Source organism: Sorex fumeus, unplaced genomic scaffold (genome assembly GCF_029834395.1).
Source record: "Sorex fumeus unplaced genomic scaffold, SorFum_2.1 ptg000166l, whole genome shotgun sequence".
In the NCBI taxonomy this organism is placed as follows: Eukaryota; Metazoa; Chordata; class Mammalia; order Eulipotyphla; family Soricidae; genus Sorex; species Sorex fumeus.
In genome coordinates this window covers 352,346-372,716 of record NW_026606223.1, presented here as the reverse complement: position 1 = coordinate 372,716, position 20,371 = coordinate 352,346, and the positions used below count along the sequence as shown (strand labels likewise).

Genomic DNA, 20,371 nt, shown 5'->3' with positions numbered 1-20,371 from the left:
CGGGCGGGGAGCGGGGCGGGTTGCCATCTGCCCTCTCAGCAGTGCCCAGGTGGGGGTGGGGTGGGAGGCCTGGGCGGACCGGGAGGGACCCAGCTGCCCAGCCCCGCGCTTTCCCTGGGGTGCCCCTAGACTGTCCCTACCCAGAGCCAAGGCTGCTGGGTGGGGTGGGCGGGCATCCTGCAGACCCTTGACCCGCCCACCTTCTCCCTCGGGGTTGAAGCCCCCCAGGATCCCGGGGGAGGAGGAGAGTCTAGGGAGCAGAGCCAGGCACCCTCGGCCGGCCCAGCCGAGGGAGGGCAGGGGAGGACTCTGAAGGAGAGACTGTCCTCTGGCGAGGCGCCTCTTCCGGTCAGCCTGAGTCAGAGCTTGGGCCGCGGCCAGCGCTGCGGAGCCTGGGGACAGCGCTGCCAGGCTGCCTCTCGCCAGGTTTCAATTAATTTCTCCAAATGTTCCCGTTCCTTAACAATGATTGATGGAGGGAAGGCGTCGTTAATGAAGATGAGCTCCTGGCTGGGGAGCCGACTTTTGTTCTTGCCTCAGCACTTAGCAAAGGGCAAACGAGGAGCGCGAAGCCGTCCTCAGAGCCGAGGTGACCCCGCAGGCCCTCACCAGCACCCCCAACTGCTCCTGTTCAGTGCTCACAGGAGCCCGCGAGGCCAGAGCCCGGCACCGAGACGCCGGCTGGGACGCTCCGCCCTGATTTCACTGGGTGCCTCCACCACGTGCCTTTCAACGCTCAGGACGGCCAAGACCCCCGGTTAGACCCCTGGCATCCTGTGCGGTCCCCTGAGCCCGCCGGGAGTGATCTCTGAGCACAGAGTCAGGAGTCGGCCCTGGGCATCGCCAGGTGTGGCTCCCACACAAGCGAAACGAAACAAAACCCGACCGAGGAAATGAGAGAAGAGGCTCTCGGGACGCCCAGGGTGCTGCCGCCCCCGGGCACCCTGGGGTCTGTCGATCAGGCGCGACTCCTACCTGCGTGGAGCATGTGTGCTCAGTCACGCGCAGACCTCTCCACATGGCTCCTTGCGTGTGGAAAGCGTCTTCCTGGCGGGTGTGTCCATCCGCCGTGGCCGACTCTGCCGGGGTGGGGGTGTGGGCAGGACAGACAGCGCCCCCGAGAAGGGTGAGGGTCCGCCAGCTGCTTCGTGAATAAAAGGTCCCTCCCCTGAAGCCCCCGCCTCTTCCCTGCATGTCTTGGCGGGGTTTTTTTTGGCGCCAGGCTCTACCTTGGGGGGGGGGGTGAGCGGGTGCTGAGAACAGGGTGGGTGGGTGCGAGTGAAATGAGGGCACATGGGCAAGGGTCTGGCCGTGGCGCCCGCTCAGCGGAGGGCCGAACCAGCGCCCCTTCCAGAACACCACGGGCCCTACTGCAGAGCAGAAATCCAAACCGCCCCAATCCAATGACCTTAATGGCTCAAGCAAGCAATTGCTCGGTGAGGCGGGCCTGCCCCTGCAGAGACGTCGGTCCCCAGCTGCTCACCCCGGGCCAGAGGGTCCCCTCGGCTGTGAGCCAGACACCCCCCGGGAGGCCTGACGGACAAGGCCCACCCACCCCCAGACAGATGTCCATGGCCCATCCTGGCCTTGTCAGCGCCAATGCGGCAGGGGGACTCAGATAGGCTGGAGAGGGGGGCTGGAGCGATAGCACAGCGGGGAGGGTGTTTGCCTTGCACACGGCTGACCCGGGTTCGATCCCCAGCATCCCATAGGGTCCCCCGAGCACCGAGGAGAGTAATTCCTGAGTGCAGAGCTAGGAGCAACCTCTGAGCATCACTGGGTGTGACCCAAAAAAAAAAAAAGGAAAAAAAAGAGCCTGGTGAGGGAAATGAGCCCCCAGGAAGAAGAATCCCGTCTCCTGTAGGACCCCATTCCACCTCGTCACAGAGAAGCAGGGGTCCCAACTCCAGTCCGGATGGGTCCTTGCTCTGGGTGTGGCTTTGGGGTGGGGTTTTGCAGGGAGGGTTCAGCGGCTTCCATCAGATGGAGGCGCTCACGGAAAGAGCTTTCTCCATCCCGACGATGGCTTTGCCTCCTGCCAACAGATGAAGATGGTGGTGGGGGCGGGGGGGAGGAGGGGGCTGTCATTCCCATCAGGGATGTTCCAGGGCCCGGCTGAGTTAGACGCTTCGAGCCTCAGACAGGGCCTGCGGGTGGAATTTCTACCCTGGGAGTTTGATGTGCTGAGTTCTAGGAATTAGCCCAGCACGATCCCGGGAGACGTTTGTGTTCTGAAATGCCTCCTGACGGCACGGTGGAGGAGTTGGCACGGTCGCCAGGGAGCAGAGGGAAGAAAGGCATCCGTAATTCCCCGGCAATTACCTTGACTTCCAGGAGGGCCAAGGGGGCAGAGTGGAGCCATTTTCCGGCTGCAGAAATTAGTCGGTGGGAGCACCCGTGTGGTGGCCGGGCCCCTTTCCCCCGCTGCCGTCTTTTATCTTCCCACACCCGCAGCCCCGTCTCAGGGTAACTCATCCTTCGTTTGGGGGTGCTGGGTGTGGGGGAGGGGTTCTGCTCCTGGCGCAGTGCTCTGAGTTCCCTCTGGGAGGCTGGGGGGGGGGGGGGCGGGACGGCAGCCGGGGCTCTGCCTGGAGCGGGCACTGGGCCTCGGAGCCCGAGATGCAGAGCCGAGCCGTCTCCGTTCAGACGCCGCAGTCCCGGAGGAGAAACGGTGCAGGGGGGAGCCCGCACTGCCCGCCTGGCCCCGCTGCCGGCCTTCGAGAAGGAAGGAGGGTCCCGACGGCAAAGCTTTCTGGGGACCTCCCGGCTCAGGCCCCCAGCTCTGCCGTCCAGGCCCGCAGGTGCAGGAGTGTGGGTGCCGGGCACTGGGCCAAGCTACCCCGAAGGCTTGCAGCGGCCGGGATGGCCTCACTAACCTGGCTTGTCCCTCCCGTGTGGTTTCTCCCTCCCACCACCTTAGAGGTGGCACGGCCACTTGCCCAGCTGGGGAAGGGGGAGCGAGTGGCCATGCATGGACAGCAGGGCCTGGGCTTGGGCTGGGACCTCAGTCACCGCAGACAAGGCGCTGTGGGAAGTCAAGGACTCGACCGTGGGGTGGCCTTGCCGCGCCTGCGTGCTTCCTCCAGCCGACGCCAGGGGAAACCGGGACCCCCTTCCCCACTGGTGCCTGCAGCCTGGCTCCGGGGCGGGGGCCAGTTGGTCTGGATTCAGGCTGCCCTGGTGGGTTTGTTCATTTCCCCCTTCTGCAGTGGTGCCACTCTGATGTTCTACCCGGCAGCAAGGCCCTGCCGTGGCCGCACCCAGCACGCCTGGTCCCCTGGCACCCCTGGGGTTGTGGTCCCCAAGCCCCCCAAAGAAACGGTCCCACCCGACGAGAGCCCCTTTAGCGAGTCAGGGGTCCGTGTCCATTTGCAGCACCCCAGAAGCCACTGTCCTGTTTGGGATTTCCCGCTTGCCCCCAGAGAGACCCCCCTTGAGAGCGTCTCCCCATCTTCTGCCCCGCTCGGGTCTCCGCCTTCCGGAGGGAGGTGAGTCACTCCACGTGCGACAACACCCTCCACGTGGCAGAGACGCTAAGATTACACCATGAGTGTGGGACTACTAAATATTTGTCCCCGACAAACACCCCAGGGCGGCCGGCCGGGACGCTGGGGCAAAGGATTTGATGACAGATCGATGACCAGCTGGGCAGTGCCGGCCTGTGGGGAACTTCCAGGCCGTGCCCTTGGGGGGCTGGGTGGGGGGCACCTGGAGGGGCAGGAGGGGGCTCCGTTCACAGATTTGGCCCTAGGATCCCAGCCCGCCTGCCTTCCCTCCCTCCCTTTCTTCCTCCTTCCTCTTCCTTCCTTCCTTCCTTCCTTCCTTCCTTCCTTCCTCCCTCCCTCCCTCCCTCCCTCCCTCCCTCCTTCCTTTCTTTCTTTCTTTCTTTCTTTCTTTCTTTCTTCTCTCTTTCATTCTTTCTTTCTCTTTTTTCCTTCCTTCCTTCCTTCCCTCCCTCCCTCCTTTCTTCCCTCCCTCCTTTCCTCCCTCCTTCCTTCCTTTCTTTCTTTCTTTCTTTCTTTCTTTCTTTCTCTCTTTCATTCTTTCTTTCTCTCATTCTTTCTTTCTTCTTTCTTTCTTTCCTTTTTTCCTTCTTTCTTTCCTTCATCTCTCTTTCTATCTTTCTTTGCTTCTGATCAGTTAAGCTTTCCCATACAGCTTCCTGAACTGTGGATTCATGTGGGGGTCACCGCATCAGCAGTGGGGTGTGTGGGGAGGCCTTGATCTCCCACCTCTCCAATGGAAGAACTGGTCGGGACGGGCTGGCCGCTGTCTTCCTCCTAACAAGGGGGGCTACCACAGGGCAAAACTCGGGTCTCCACCCTGCTCGTCCCGGGGAGCCCCCACCCAGCCCTGCGGAGCTCAGGGTAAGCCCCACCAAAACCGTCTCCCCAGCCTGGAGGTGTGTGCGGGGGAGACTTGCTCCTTCCTGGCTTCAGGCCGAGGACAGGCTCTGGGAGGCCTCTGGTTTGTGGCTTTCCGGGTCTTTCCACCGCGTCCCACTGTGCCCGGCCTGGTGGGCTGGAGTGAAGATGAGCCCTTCGGGGGGCTCCTCCCCGGCACCTGCTCCCTCTTCCTCCTGCAGGGGGTGGGGTCTGGGCAAGCCTCTGCTGTTTGAACACACCCTTCCCTGTGGCCAGTGCAGGGACAGCTCAGCGCACAGGGGCAGCAGGCAGCTGGGGCCACACCCGTCAGCTGCGGCCGCACACCCTCAGCTGTGAGGCCTAACTTCTTAGCACGTTGTTTTTTGTTAGCTTCATTTATTTATTTTGGGTTTGGAGGCCACACCCGGCAGTGCCAGGGCTCACTCCGGGCTCTGCACTCAGGAACCACACCTGGCGGGGCTCCAAGGAGCAGATGGGGTGGTGGGTATCGAACCCGGGTCGACTGCCTACAAGGCAAGCGCCCTTCCCGCGGTGCTACCTCTCTGGCCCCTTAGCAGGTCTGGGAAACGAGGATCAACCTTGACCCTTAGGAAAATCAGTGCTTAAGGTGCCCGCGGGCAGCTGGTGCCCTGCTGGCGTTTCCCCTAGAAGCCAGAAATGTAGCTCAGAGCGTAAGCTCCTCGGAGGGACCCCCCAAAGTCCTACCCCCTGCCAGTGTGTTGAGAAACCCTTAGGGCGGTGGACGAGGGGCCTGGGGAAGTTGCTGGGCGCAGTCTCGGTCGACTTCCCAGGGGAGCTTTGGCGCTGAAGTCCAAGCAACGGAGCAAGGTGCCCGCCCGCCCGCCGTGTCGCTCTGAGAACCCCCTGGTGTGGGGAGCCGGTGGACGGGCTTCGCCGCTGATGACCAACGACCGGCCAGCAGGCCCAGGGACATTTGTCAGGGAGCACAGTCATCCGCCGGCCCTGAACGCGGGCCAGGAAGGGCCGGGAGGAAACAGGCTGAGGTGCAGACCACCTCTCTTCCTTCCTGCGGCTTCTGTTTCTCCTGGCTTGTGGAGGGGCGTTGCTGGGCCGAGGCGCTCTGGCCTGGAGGTGTCCTGGGGGCGCATGTGTGGTCTGAGACGACCTCCACAGCCATTTGGGGAAACCGATTGTGCCCGTGCCCGTGTGTATATGTGTGTGCGTGCGTGTGTGCGTGTGTGTGCGTGTGCGTGCGTGTGTGTATGTGCATGTGTGTGCGTGTGCGTGCGTGTGTGTATGTGCATGTGTGTGCGTGTGCGTGCGTGTGTGTATGTGCATGTGTGTGCGTGTGTGCATGTGCGTGTGTGTGCATGTGTGTGCGTGTGTGCATGTGCGTGTGTGTGCGTGTGTGTGCGTGTGTGCATGTGCATGTGTGTGCGTGTGTGCATGTGCATGTGTGTGCATGTGTGTGCATGTGTGCATGTGCATGTGTGTGCGTGTGCGTGCGTGTGTGTATGTGCATGTGTGTGCGTGTGCGTGCGTGTGTGTATGTGCATGTGTGTGCGTGTGTGCATGTGCGTGTGTGTGCGTGTGTGCATGTGCATGTGTGTGCGTGTGTGCATGTGCATGTGTGTGCATGTGTGTGCATGTGTGCATGTGCATGTGTGTGCATGTGTGTGCGTGTGTGCATGTGCATGTGTGTGCGTGTGTGTGCGTGTGTGCATGTGCATGTGTGTGCGTGTGTGCGCGCGTGTGTGTGTGTGTGTGTGTGTGTGGCATCTTGATGGCCCCTGTGGCGGTGTCCCTGGATCAGGAAGTGTCCCCGGCCATCCATCGTGGTGGTGTTGAGGCTCAACCCAAACAGAATCTTTTTTTTAAAATTTTTTTATTTTAATGAATCACCATGAGATGCAGTTACAGACTTACAAACTTTCATGATCGCCTTTCAGTCAAACAATGATCGAGCACCCATCCCTCCACCAGTGCCCGTTCTCCACGACCGATGTTCCCAGTGTCCCTCCCGCCACCCCCACCCCTCCCCTCCCCCTGCCTCGGTGGCAGGCACATAACCTCTTTGTCTCTCCTGGGTGTTATGCTATACAGGTACGAAGTGGCCATCATCCAAACAGGCTCTTCTAGACGTGTGAACTTCCAGACGACCGGCAACCCCTAGGAATTAGCATCAGTGGCCAGATGGGAGTTTCCCTATGCTAAACCCAAAACCCTCCTCCTGGGCTTGTTCAGAAGATGCCGAAGGTTTGGACCCAGCGTGACAGTCGGGGCTGGTGCTCTGGGGACTGTCGCTGGCAGCAGCCAGTGGCCACGGCCGGGCACAACGTGTGGAGGTGCCCCTGGACTCCTGAGGGAGGCAGGTGGGTCCCCGCTGCTGACTTATCTCAGTCCCCACCCAGCCTCGCCTGCAGGAGGCCTGACTTCTCCCCCAGTGCTCCCTGCCCGGCCAGCCACACGCAGAGTGGACGGGTCACTGGGTTGGACTGCGGATCTGTGACTCACAGGGCACATTCCTTGTGGCTGTTAGGAAGGGCTCTCCCTGCAGCCTCGGCCAGCATGACGGGGACCCCCTGCGCCCTGACGCTGCCCCCTGCCCAGAACCAGGGGGCACGACACCGAAGGCTCCAGAAAAGCCGGGAGTGGGCTGGGGCGCTGCTCACATTCCCGTCCTCTCTCTGGCATCCACCAGCTGGGCAGCTGGGAGCAGCTGCCTGGCCTCTCTGTGCCTCAGTTTCCCCATCTGGAATAAGGTTTCCCAAAGGGGGTCAGTGAATTTGCGCAAAGCACTTGGAGCTGTGCCCTGCACTCGCCCCTCCACTGCTCACTAAAAACAAATAAAATACCTCGATAGAGAGGCAAAGCCCCACACCGGGGGCTTTACGTTGGGTGTCGGGGTACACATAGTGGGACCTTTGCCCATGAACGGCAGCCAGACCACAGACAGTGTGCCGTGCAGCCCGCGGCCTCCGGGGGGCGCCCTCGGCAGCTGGGCCCGGGCCTCCTGGTCCAGGGAAGGACCGGGCGCTTTGCATCAGCAGGGAGCCGGGTCAAAGGTGAGTCGGCCTGTATTGTGTAAGGGTTCGCTTGGGCTGGTCCCCGGCCGAGGGAGGGGTGGCACTCATTAACCGTGTCTGTTCAATGATTATCCCCGGGTTCACGGTGGCCAGTGGGTCCCTTGAGGGGTTGACCGTGGCCAGGATCCAGGTCCCAGCCTCTGACGTCAGTGGCGAGCCTCCGGGCGCGGCCAGGGGCCGGGCCTCCCTCCTGCCTGGGTTTAAAGCCAGGAGGCTTTGCCGCTGGACCCCAAACCTGGCCTCGTGGCGGGGAGCACACTGTCGGGAGACCCCCAGGGAAGACTCGGCTCTCTGAGCGGAAGGTGGGCGGCGCGGGCCCGGGCACCCCTCCTCGGGGGGGACGGCATCGGCCCTGGCACCCCGTCACGCGGCCCCCCCTCTCTCTTTCAGAGACCCAGCGAGATGCCCCCCCAGCTGCCCAATAGCGCCGACTTCGCGGCCAAGGTGGTGCAGGGCGACCTGAACAGCCTGCCGCGGGCAGTGCGTGAGTTCGTGGAGACCAGCGTCACTCTGTGCCAGCCGGACCACATCCACATCTGCGATGGCTCCGAAGATGAGAACCGGCGCCTGCTGGAGCACATGGAGGAGCAGGGCGCCGTCCGGCGGCTGAAGAAGTACGACAACTGGTGAGTGCCCGCCGGTCACGCCGGCCCCACTCAGGGGACTCCTCTCGGGGCCTGCCGATGGCCAGGCCACCGCCTAGTGGACAGAACCGGACAGGCGTCAGCCGCTGCGGGGCGAGAGCAGCCCCCTGAGAGGGAGACGGACGCGCTCGGGGTCCGAGCTGGGGACAGAGACCATTTCCTGTGGACATGGTGGGCAGTGTGGCCCCAGTGAGGCCGGGGAGGGTGGGATTCTGAATCCTGCTGGAGGATGGTGCCCCCTCATTGGGAGCACGGAGACTTGCCATAGCCCTTCTGTTGCCCCGTCCTAATCACGCCTCGGGCCTATGCAGCTGGTTGGCACTCACAGACCCCCGAGACGTGGCCAGAGTGGAGAGCAAGACGGTCATTATCACCAAGGAGCAGAGGGACACGGTGCCCATCCCCAAAAACGGCCCCAGCCAGCTGGGCTGCTGGATGTCGGAGGCTGACTTCGAGAAGGCATTCAACCTCCGCTTTCCGGGGTGCATGAAGGGTGAGTCGTGGCCGGTGGGTGAGGCACCCCTGGGCCACTGGTGCCGCAGCAGGGGGGTGGTCGGGGGGGTGTCCCCAGGCCTGGCCAAACCCTGCGGTGTGTGTGTGGGGGGAATGCACGCCGCAAATGTGGGTCGCCTCGATTCCCGTCTGTCCACGCCTGCTGGAAAATGCTTCCTCGGCCAGTGGGTGCCCGTGAGCAGTGGCCCGATTCCACAGCCCGGAAGGCTTGCCTGGACATGCCGCCCCCTCTCCAGGGCTGGCTTTGAATTGGGGGGGGTGGGAGCTGGCAGCAAGCGGGGAGGTGGGATTAGCGGGGGGCACAAGGGGCCCCCAGGAAAGCGCCCCCTGCCGAGCCGGGCTGGACATGCGCTGACCGGGGCCTGCTGGCCGCAGGGCGCACCATGTACGTGATCCCGTTCAGCATGGGGCCCCTGGGCTCGCCGCTGTCCAAGATCGGCGTGGAGCTGACCGACTCGCCCTACGTGGTGGCCAGCATGCGTATCATGACGCGCATGGGCGCGGCCGTGCTCCAGGCGCTGGGCGACGGGCAGTTTGTGAAGTGTCTGCACTCGGTGGGCTGCCCGCTGCCCCTCAAGAGTAAGTGCCGGCCACGGGGGGGGGGCTCGGGCGGGGCTCCGGGCGGGCCCCCGCTGACCACCAGCCCCTCTGCAGAGCCTCTCGTCAACAACTGGGCCTGCAACCCCGAGCTCACGCTCATCGCACACGTGCCCGACCGCCGCGAGATCATCTCCTTCGGCAGCGGCTACGGCGGCAACTCGCTGCTCGGCAAGAAGTGCTTCGCCCTCAGGATGGCCAGTCGGCTGGCCAAGGAGGAGGGCTGGCTGGCCGAGCACATGCTGGTGAGGCGCGGGGCCGCGGGCGGGGAGCCGGCGCGGTGGGGGCACCACGCTCACACACACTACACTGTCACACACACATGCTCTCACACACGTGCGCACACGTTCTCACACACACTCACACATGCTCTCATACAGTCAGATGCTAACACACGCTCACACGCTCTCACACACGCACATACACGCTCACACGCTCACACACGCGCACACGCTCTCACACTGCCTCACACGCACACACACACGCTCAGCCGCACCCACACGTGCTCACACACTGTGGTATACACTCACACACGCTGTGTCACACTCTTCCTCTCACGCATCCTTCTCACACACACACTCACCTGCACGCACACATTCACACCACCCTCTGTCATATGCACTCACACACTGTTTCACACACTCACACACACTGTCTTGCGCGTTCTCACACACATATGCTCTCACACACTCTCACCCGAGTTCACACACATTCACACACACTGTCTTATACACTCACACAGTTTCACACACTCACATGCACTCACGCCCATTCACACACTGTCTCACACACTCACTCACACGATTCCACACACTTTCCACATACTCATACACATACTCTCACAATGCTCTCAATACTCTCAATTGTACTCACACACTCTCTTACACACTCATTACACACCAGTTCACACACTCACCTACACTCAGACATACATTCACACAACACCGTCTTACACACTCACACAACTGTCATGCGCACACGCTCATAGTCTCACATACACTTTCATACACACTCTCACACACGCCCACATACTCACACGCGCATGCTCTCACCCACTCTCTCTCTGTCTCACATATTCTCACACATATGCATGTAGTCTCTTACATCCACTCAGTCTGTTTTGCACGTGTGCAGACACTGACACCCTCTCCACACACTCTTATGTACATTCTCACATACTCTCTCACACCCTCACACACACACACACTCTCACACATCCATGCCTGACAGGACAGCACCTGACAGAACCACCCCCCCTCACAGTCCCCTACTCTTCCCTCAGGGGTAACGAGCCGCTTCTTCCCTAAGTGCTGACCGTGGGGAGGGCAGACCCGGGCCCTCTCTCCCCTCGGGGCCCCGAGGACACCCTCGGGAGAGGAAGGCAGGAAGGCAGAGAGGCAGGGTCAGCGGCGGGCAGGAGGACACAGGGCCAGTGTAGATGGGGGGGCTTCATGACACCCCTCAGCTCAGGGAGCATCAGCCGTGAAGCTGCTTCAAGTTAGACTCAGGCAAAAGGCAGAGACTCTTAACACCCCCCAAAAAAACAAACCAGGAGACGCCTAAAGAAATAGATCTTGGGGCTCCACCTTGGGGGCACCCCAGACTGAGGTCCTGACGGCTGGGGAGGAAGAGCCGGAGCCTGAGGGCCCCTTTTGCCGGCAGATCCTCGGCATCACCAGCCCGCAGGGCCAGAAGAAGTACTTTGCGGCCGCCTTCCCCAGCGCGTGCGGGAAGACCAACCTGGCCATGATGAACCCCACGCTCCCGGGCTGGAAGGTGGAGTGCGTGGGGGACGACATCGCCTGGATGAAGTTCGACCAGCAAGGTGACTCCTGGGGGCCCCCACGGGGCCACGTGCGGGGCCGGCCTCTGCCCAGTGGGTCCAGGCCGGTGTCCGCGTCTCTGACCCACCCGCCTAGCGCCTCAGAAACATTCTCGGCGAACAGCCTCTGATTTAATACGGGCTGCGTGGACGTGGGACCATCTGTCTCTGCGTGTTTACATAATAGATGTGTGCGATCCGTGCTGGGGGGTGGGGAGGATTGGGGGGAGAGTTGTAAAAACGTCCGCGTGGAAAATAATGCCGATGAGGAGAGAAATATAGCCCTGGGAGGAGGAGGAGGAAGCCTGATTGGAGAATTGGGCATAAAAACGAGCCTGGCGAGCGAGAACGCCGGAGCGCGCTCCTTTGCATGGGAATCACGCGTCCTTGTCTGATTGGAAACTTTCCAGGCAACTTAAGGGCCATCAATCCAGAAAATGGGTTTTTCGGGGTTGCCCCCGGGACCTCCGTGAAGACGAACATCAATGCCATTAAGACCATCCAGAAAAACACCATCTTCACCAACGTGGCCGAGACGAGCGATGGCGGCGTGTACTGGGAGGGCATCGACCAGCCACTGGCCCCGGGCACCAAGGTGACCTCCTGGAGGAACAAGGAGTGGAGCCCCGCGGACGGTAAGCGCCCCCGGGACCCTGGCTGACGCCCAGTGTGGGGGCGCCTTCGAGCCAGACCCTGAAGGACTCTCTTCTCTCCCACAGGCGAGCCCTGCGCCCACCCCAACTCGAGGTTCTGCACCCCGGCCAGGCAGTGCCCCATCATTGACCCTGCCTGGGAGTCCCCCGAGGGGGTCCCCATTGAGGGCATCATCTTTGGAGGCCGCCGGCCGGAGGGTGAGTTGCCCCTTCCCTGGACGCGCGCGGGGAATGAACTTGATGGTTGCTGTGGCCTTCCTGGTCGCCTGTGTCTTGGCCGGCCTGTGGCTCTCCTATAGCTCCATGACCCAAGGGGGCTCGGGGTGTGGCCCAGAGGGAGGGCGGGGGCTGCCTTGAGTAGTGTCCACGTTGGGAGCTTTGGGAATCAAAATGAACCTCAGGGGCTGGAGAGATAGCACAGCGGGGAGGGCGTTTGCCTTGCACGCGGCCGACCCGGGTTCGATTCCCAGCATCCCATAGGGTTCCCTGAGCACCGCCAGGTGTAATTCCTGAGTGCAGAGCCAGGAGGAAGCCCTGTGCATGGCCGGGTGTGACCCAAAAAGAAAACAAAACAAAACAAAAACAAAAAATGAACCGCAGAGGAAGTGGCTGTCCCGCCCTGTGGCCCGAGGTCTTGAGGGACCCTTCTTGTTTCCCCTCAGGGGTGCCCCTGGTGTACGAAGCTCTCAGCTGGCAGCACGGGGTGTTCGTGGGGGCGGCCATGAGGTCCGAGGCCACAGCTGCTGCGGAGCACAAAGGTAACCAAGGCCGCGGGATGGGGTGGCACCGGGGACCGCGGGGGCGCCTTCCCCCGCGCGCACAGACAGAGGGAGACACACCCCAGGACGGCCAACCCCGCTGTCAGTTCCTGCCCCCCGACGGCCAGCGCCTCTCGGTCCACAGGCAAAGTCATCATGCACGACCCCTTCGCCATGCGGCCCTTCTTCGGCTACAACTTTGGCAAGTACCTGGCCCACTGGCTCAGCATGGCCAAGCGCCCGGGTGCCAAGCTGCCCAAGATCTTCCACGTCAACTGGTTCCGGAAGGACAAGGAAGGCAAGTTCCTGTGGCCCGGCTTCGGCGAGAACTCGCGGGTCCTGGAGTGGATGTTTCGGCGCATCAGCAAGGGCGACGGCGCCAGGCTCACGCCCATCGGCTACATCCCGGAGGAGAACGCCCTGAACCTGCAGGGCCTGGGCTCCGTCGACCTCAAGGAGCTCTTCCACATCTCCAAGGAGTTCTGGGAGAAGGAGGTGGCCGACATCCAGAAGTACCTGCAGGAGCAGGTGAACGCCGACCTCCCCAGCGAGATCCAGGGCGAGCTCCTGGCGCTGAAGCAAAGGATCAGCCAGATGTGAGCAGCCCCCAGAGGGCCACCTTGGAGAGACCCCCGGCCCCACCCCACCCCGCCCCCCGCCCCCCACCCTGTCCAGTGCAGAAGAGATCCCGGGACAAGAGGAGGGAGGTTTTCAGAATTGGCACCGCCGCAACGCTATAATGAACACACCCACAAGCAGATCCGAGACACGCTTTAATTTTCCAGAATACAGGCTGGGAACTGAGTTTGGGAAGGGAAATCTTCACACGTCCCCAGAATTCACCGTCCAGTGCACGTCCGTCGAGGCCCCGAGGACAGGCTCCCATTCAGTCTTGTGTTTCTACCTGAGTGATGTCAGTGAGCTGGAATGCACGAGAAAAATACTTGAGCTGTATTATATGTGTGTGCGCACATCCACATGCGTGCGTGCATGTGTGTTTGTGTTTGTGTCTGTGAGTGTGTGTGTGTGTGTGTGTATGAGAGAGTTCAAAAGAGAGTTCTGCTATCTAAACCATATTTAATACCTTTGGAAAAATCTTGGGCAACATAGCTACTAGTTTTTGCTAAATGAAATGTCGCTTTATTATTAATATGTGTGTTTAAATTATTTTTATATAGTGTTCCTGTGGTTACATAATTCCAATGTCCCTTAACACTTCTTGGGAAAAAAAATCACAGAATAAACTTTTATAGAAAAAAGAGACTTGTTGGCTTGGGTTTCTTATTTGAGCCACCAAGAGCCACTTGGGGGGCTCCAAAGTCCTTGGGAATCCCTGAGGGAGGTCCCAGGGGGTCGGGAAGCAGAAAGGTCCCGGGCAACTGTGAGAGGGACCCGAGGGGACACCTGGGTCTCTGAAGTAGCCACTAGTTAAGAGAATAAGTAGCCACTAGTTTAGAGCCACTGGTATGCGCTTTAACAGCTCAGCAAGGCGCCTGTGTAGCCCAAGGGGAAGTTTAAGTGGTGTTTTTTGACAAAACCCAGGTCTTCGGAAAGGCCCCCCAGAAGCCTTGCAGAGGCCTCACGAGCTCCGTCTGCACGAGGGCAGCGGGCACTGCAGGAGCAGAGAGGGGCCATGCTGGTGTTCTAGAACAATCCACAGAGATTTCCAACTCAGATGCCTCCTGGCAGCCACTGGCCGGTTTCCCCCTCCGCTGTCCAGCCTCCCAGGGACCCCGGCAGGCCAGCATCCCTCGAAGTCCCAACTCCACACCCTCTTCCCCCCAGTTCCTTTGCACCTAGCTGGGCCTCCACGTGGAAGGTGAAGCAGAGATCAGCTCACTTCACAGATGGGGAAACTGAGGCCAGGAAGGTCGTGTCCTGGGGCCACCCTGCACACCGCGCAGTGCTCTCTGCCCGCCCCTCTCCCCAGCGCCCCCAGCTCGCTCTGGCCTCCTGCAGGGGCTTCTTTGGCTCCGGGGCGCGGGCAGCCCCGAGTAGGGGTTTCTGGGGAGCCCCAGGACCCTGCTCTCAGCACTTAGGCACCCGGGCTGGAGTCGGTGCAACCACGAACCCCTCGCCCATGGCCCCTAGCCCCCCCCCCCCCCCGCCAGGCGCTGACGTCTTCTGTGCACAGACCGACGCAGAAGCTTCCCCTGAACTCCGCGACACAGCTGGAAACTGGGTGAAAGACCAGAACAGGGTGGGGACACAGCAAACAGGGCAGGACGGGCAGCTGGCCGGCGCGGTGGGCGGGGGCGGGGCGGGGCTCCCCGGATGGGGCGGGTCCGAGGGCGGGGCGTCCGGGCGAGGGGCGGGGCTTACCGGGATGGGCGGTGTTTGTGGAATGGGCGTGTCGGGGGCGTGGAAGGGGCGTGGCGAGGGCGGAGAATGCAGGGTCTGGGAACTGGCTCGGGGTGTGAAAGGGGCGGGGAAGGGGCGTGGATTCCGCTGGGCGGGGCTTGCCGTTATTCTGCTGCTGGTCCAGTCTCTCCAGGCCACCCACTCTGACCTTCCCTTGGTTCCTCCCCAGCTCACCCTTCTGGGCAGAGACATTTGGGGGTCCTGGCATGGAACCTACCAGGGAGGCCCACGACGGGACACAGGCGCCCCAGAACTTGGGGCCTGGGGTGGGGAGAGGGAGGGGTGTCCCTCCTGGCTGACTGCCTCCTGCTCCTGCACCCGGGGGGCAGTGGGCTGATAGGCGCCCACTCTGCTTCTGACAGGCCCGGGGACAGGCCGTGGCTGGGGATCCCCCTCCCCCCGCCCCCCCCCCCCCCCGGCGGCAACCCCCGCGCTGCTCTCTGCCGTCTGCGCCCCCCACGCTGGGACAGCGCAGAAGTTCCTTTGGGTGCAGAGCTGGGGCCTGGGGCTGTGCAGGGGCAGCGCCGGGAACACGGATTTGGGCGGCCACCTGTCACTGCAGCTTTCTCGCGGGTGCTCCGGGGCACTCTTGTCTGGCACCTCCTGGGAGCCCGGGGATGCCAACGTGCGAACGGCACCAGGCACGCAGTCTGAGAGGCAGAACCTTTCTGCCGGCAGAACAATCTGCCGCAGATATGCGGCAAATATTTGCTCAGCCCAGAAATAATTAAACTCCTGCACAGTCGGCTTCTGGACAAATGATCGGGGGCGAAGTTGAGACCGCGGCGGCTCCGCGTGTGTGAGGGACGGGTGGCCTCTCGCAGAGATCTCGCTCCAGCCAGTGGCCAGTTGCTTCCTTGGGCCCTCACCCTCGGCGAGGCTGGGGAAGGGGCTTGCAGGCTGCTGCAAAGAGGAGGGAGGGGCCACGTGTTCCCAGGTCGGAGCAGCCACGGCTGCGGCCACCCCCGAGGCCCAGACCCCAGTGTCAGCCCCCCACTCTCCTTCGGGGCTCACGGAACTCTGGACGTGACGAGTTCACTTAAGCAGAAGAAAACGCTCAGCCTGAAAGGCATTTTGCTTAGAGAAACAGAGGCCCCGCGCCTGGACCCGGGAACGCGGAGCCGGTGGTCCCTTGTCCTGGTCCACAGACGCCAAGCGGCAGACACGGCTGCGAACATCTGTGGGGTGTGCCAGTGCTCAGGAAGCGCCCGGGTGGCACATCTGGCAGGGAAAGGATGTGCGGTTCAGAGGTCACAGGGTGGGGGTGGCCCTGCCCGGTTCGGGGAGAGGCACATGCGCTAAATTTAGAATCGTGGCTTGCACAATTCTGCGGCTCTATTAAAAACCACAGAATCGGGCCCTGGAAGTGGGAGAAGTTTCTAGAATGTGCACCAGGGCTCCGTAAAGTGTTTTTTTTTTTTTTGAAAAAGAACAAACTCGACGAGTGTTTGTTGCTCCTTTGTAACGGGGGGAGGGGGCGGTTCTGGGACCATATCCGGCTGTGTTCAAGTCTTAATCCTGGCTCTGCACTCAGGAATCACCCCTAGTGGGGCTCAGGGGGTCCTATAAGGGGCAGGAACGCAAGCTGCATGCAAGGCGAGTGCCGTGACCCCCCCCCGGCATCTCTCCAGCCCATGCCCCTTAACTGGAACTAGGGACCGATGTTGGCCTTGGGCCCTGAGCTGTACGCTTGCATTTGCTCTGGTTGGAAGAGGAGAGGAGGAGGAGGAGGAGGAGGAGGAGGAGGAGGAGGAGGAGGAGGAGGAGGAAGAGGAGGAGGAGGAGGAAGAGGAGGAAGAGGAGGAAGAAGAGAGTAGGAAGAAAGGAGGAGGAAGAGGAGAGCTGCCATGGGGGGGTCCCCCTGAGAGGTGCAGGAGGGCCCAAAGCAGAGGGCAGTGGGCAGGTAGGACCCCAGGTGGGAGAAGTCAGGCCCACAAGATCTCCCCACCGACTGCTCCAGAAACCTGCCAGGCAGAAAGGAAAGGAAGGGGCTGGAAGGGACGGGAAGGGCAGGAGCGGCCAGAGAACAGACCCCGCCCCACACCTGTCACCAGATGGTACAGAACCAGCACCTGAGTCTTGGGCTCGAAGTTGGCAGTGGCAGCGGAGGGCCGGGGGGGCCGGGCCTGTCCCCTGGGACGTGTGCGGAGAGTGGGGGGGGGGGGAGGCTCCTCCCCGGGGACAGGGCTGCCATGCGGGGCCCTTCCTCTCCTCCCTGGCACAGAAGGCCACAGGGGGGCAGGGCCGCAAGTGTCCACCACAGCCACTGGACCCCTCGTGTGCCCTGGGGACAGGCCCAGCCTCTTTGTGCCTCGATTTCCCCAGCTGTGGCACGTGTCCAGTCTTTTTATTTTTATTTTTATTCATTTATTTTTTTTTCTTTTTGGGTCACACCGGGCCATGCTCAGGGGTTCCTCCTGGCTCTGCACTCAGGAATTACTCCTGGCGGTGCTTGGGGGACCGGATGGGATACTGGGAATCGAACCCGGGTTGGCCACGTGCAAGGCAAAAGCCCTCCCCGCTGTGCTCTCGCTTCAGTCTTGACCCTAGATTTGCTCCGGCCTCTTCCTGACAGCAGAGCCCACGTTGGCCCAGACAGCCCCCAGATGCCCAGCCCAGCCCAGCCCAGCCCACTGGATGGAACCCCCGCCCCCAGCCGGATCTTTGGACCAAGGAGGGCGGGCGAGGGGGCACTCAAGCCCTCCTGTACTCCTGCCCCCACCCCATCCCGGATAGAAGCTTCTTGGATCTTCAGATCCAGGGAGGACGGCCCATGGCCTCGGGGCAGCTCTGGCCAGTGGGCTCAGGGGAGCAGGGCTCTGGGGGGCACCGCAGCAGGGCAGGCAGCTTCCCGGCTGCTGGTGCAAATCTCTCCCAAGGCTCAGGCTGAGGGACCCCCACCCAGGAGCCCCCAATTTCCCCGTGTAGCTGACTGCAGGCAGCCCAGGAAGACAAGCTTCCCTCACAACACACACACACACACACACACACACACACACCTCCCCACTCAGCCTGCGACCTTCGACCTGGCAGGGAGGTCGCCTCCAGTGACCCGGTGGGCACAGGGCCCCTTGCTGTGTGGGCACTGCGCCCCCTCCTCGGGCTTCATCCCCGTTAGGAGCAGCGTGGGGGGGGGGTGGCAGAGGCCCGGGGGTGGGGTGGGGGTACAGTGGCAGCTGGTCCCCAATGCGGAGCCGAGCTCGCGCCATTGCTGCGGGAGGAGACGCCGTTTACATTCCGAGTTGGCTCCGTCTCCAGCCGCTTCTGCTGGGGGCTGCGGGCTGTGGCTCAGCCAGGCGTCCTGGATTGGCCTCCCTTCCTCTCCCTCCTCCCTCCCGCTCCCTCCTCCCTCCCGCTCCCTCCCGCCCTGGAGAGGGGATGAGAGGACATCAGCAAAGTCAGCCGGTGGGAGGGAGCCGCAACCTGAAGTCCCCTCCTGCTCCTCCTCCTCCGCCCCCCCCAGCAGCCGCCCCATAAATCTGCGAGACAGGATTCAATTCTGATCTGTCCTCTCTCCCCCACCCTGGCCGCTCCTAATAATGGTGATTTATTGAGCACTTATTATGCGCCTGGCACTTAGCTGAATACTTTGGAGAACTTGCAGAAGTGAACTTGTCTCCTGCCGCATTCCTGGCGGGGACAGTCTGGTGGGGGGAGACTCGGGCACTGAGGCCCCTCAGACAATGAAGCACAGGGAGCCCCTCCCCACCGCAGGGTGCCCCCTGGGGATGGGCAGCGGGACTGGCAGGGCGCCTGGTCTGCTGGCTCCTGCGCCTGTCCCCAGGGTTCAGGTTTGGGGTTCGAGTTACTTGTGCAAGCCAGCCGCACTTCAACCCCGATACTCCATGGGGCGGGCCCCCCTCTGCCAAGGGGGAGGGAAGGTTGGGATTGGAGTCTCTGTGAATCACTTTGGCCCTGTGTCCGGAGGGCTTGGGGTGGGGGCCAGCCATACCTGGGGTCTGGAGTGTCAGGCTGCGCCCCCACGCTGCCCAGGGCACCCCTCCGCCTGAGCCCCAGCAGGGCCTCTGGAGAAGGGGTCTCTGGGATCATCGATCACTCTCCAGGGCAGGCCTGGGGGTCCAGTGACCCCTGAAGACAGAGCTGGGCCCGGCCCGGCCCACCTCAGGCTGCCTGAGAGGCTTGAGCCTCTTGTTCTCAGAAGCAGCAGCCCCAGGCACCTGCATCTGTTGAGGGGGCGTGGGGGAGGGAAGGGTGCCCACCTCCTCCTGCCTTTCCCATTCTGGGTCCTGCCCTCAGCCTCTCCCTCCCTCCCTTCCATCTTCCCTTCCCTTCCCTTCTTTCCTTCCTTGCATTCTTTCTCCTCTCCATCTCCCTCCCCCTCCCTCCTTCCCTCCTTCCTTCTGTCCATCTGAGCCCTCAGGACCCCCCTCCACACAGCCAAGGACCCCTATCTCTCTCTGTCCCGCCTCCCTTCCCCTGTCCCTCCAGGCCCGGCAGTGCCCAGGAGTGGGGGGTGGCTCTGGGGTTCCACTTCCTCCTGTCCTACTTTCCTGATGCGGCAGGACACCCGGAGGAGGGGGCGGAGCAGAGTCTGGGGTGCCTCTGAGGCAGGGGTGCGGTTGTGAAATGCCTGGAGGTGTGGGGCACCCAGATCTTTAGCCCAGAGGTGGGTGAGGGCAAGGCTGGGGAGACAGAGGTGCTGTGAGTAGGTGCAGGAGTGAGGGGTCATAAATGAGGAGCCAGAGGCCAGGAGCTGAGCCCCAAGCGCAGGCCAAGTGGTGTGAGAGTGTTGGCACAGGGTGGCAGGACACCCCGTCTCCTCCCACACAGGCAGACCCCACCCATCCACCCATCCGTCCACCTACCCACCCATCCACCCATCCATCCATCCATCCATCCATCCATCCATCCATCCATCCGTCCACCTACCCACCCATCCACCCATCCATCCATCCATCCGTCCACCTGTCCATTCATCCATCCATCCATCCATCAGCCCACCCACCCATCCATCCATCCATCCACCCATCCATCCATCCATCCATCCATCCATCTATTCATTCATCCATCCATCCATCCATCCACCCACCCATCCATTCGTCTGTCCGTCTGTCCATCCACCCATCCATCCATCCATCCATCCATCCATCCATCCATCCATCCATCTGCCCACCCATCCATCCATCAATCCACCCACCCATCCACCTATTCATCCATCCATCCATCCATCCATCCATCCATCCATCCATCCATCTGTCCGCCCAGTTCTGCCCATGGCCAGTGGACAGACACTGAGTCGAGCAGGCAGACAGCTGGCTGTGTAGATGCCAAATAAATGGACATCCTCTCGGCGGACGAACAGGGGGCGGGTGGGAGCTGCCCGATGGACAATGAATTGGAAAGATGGTGGCCGGCAGGAGGCTGCGGCCACAAGCTCCAGGCTGACTCGCCTCCAGGGGGCGCCAGTCACCGGCTGCCCCGCTCCAGCCTGTAACCGGGCTGTCCTGTGAGCAGGCGCTGGAGCCCCGCGGGGCCGCACAATCTGCTCGTTAGCTGACTCAGCGGGGGGAGCAAGGCCCATTTGGGCCCCTCTAGCGATCCTGGCCTGGCCGGTCACTGCACACAGCCGG

At 62.1% G+C, this 20,371-nt stretch overlaps 1 protein-coding gene across 1 annotated transcript; it reads left to right on the top strand.

The window, feature by feature from the left end:
• The first annotated feature begins 7,648 nt into the window (after window positions 1-7,648).
• On the top strand, window positions 7,649-13,682 carry PCK1 (phosphoenolpyruvate carboxykinase 1). Its single transcript, XM_056107470.1, has 10 exons — window positions 7,649-7,734; window positions 7,823-8,058; window positions 8,388-8,569; window positions 8,965-9,168; window positions 9,244-9,431; window positions 10,849-11,011; window positions 11,419-11,643; window positions 11,728-11,859; window positions 12,324-12,419; window positions 12,565-13,682. Exons 2-10 carry the CDS (start codon window positions 7,835-7,837, stop codon window positions 13,017-13,019), a joined length of 1,869 nt encoding a protein of 622 aa, XP_055963445.1. The 5' UTR covers window positions 7,649-7,734; window positions 7,823-7,834; the 3' UTR covers window positions 13,020-13,682.
• The last annotated feature ends 6,689 nt before the right edge of the window (window positions 13,683-20,371 follow it).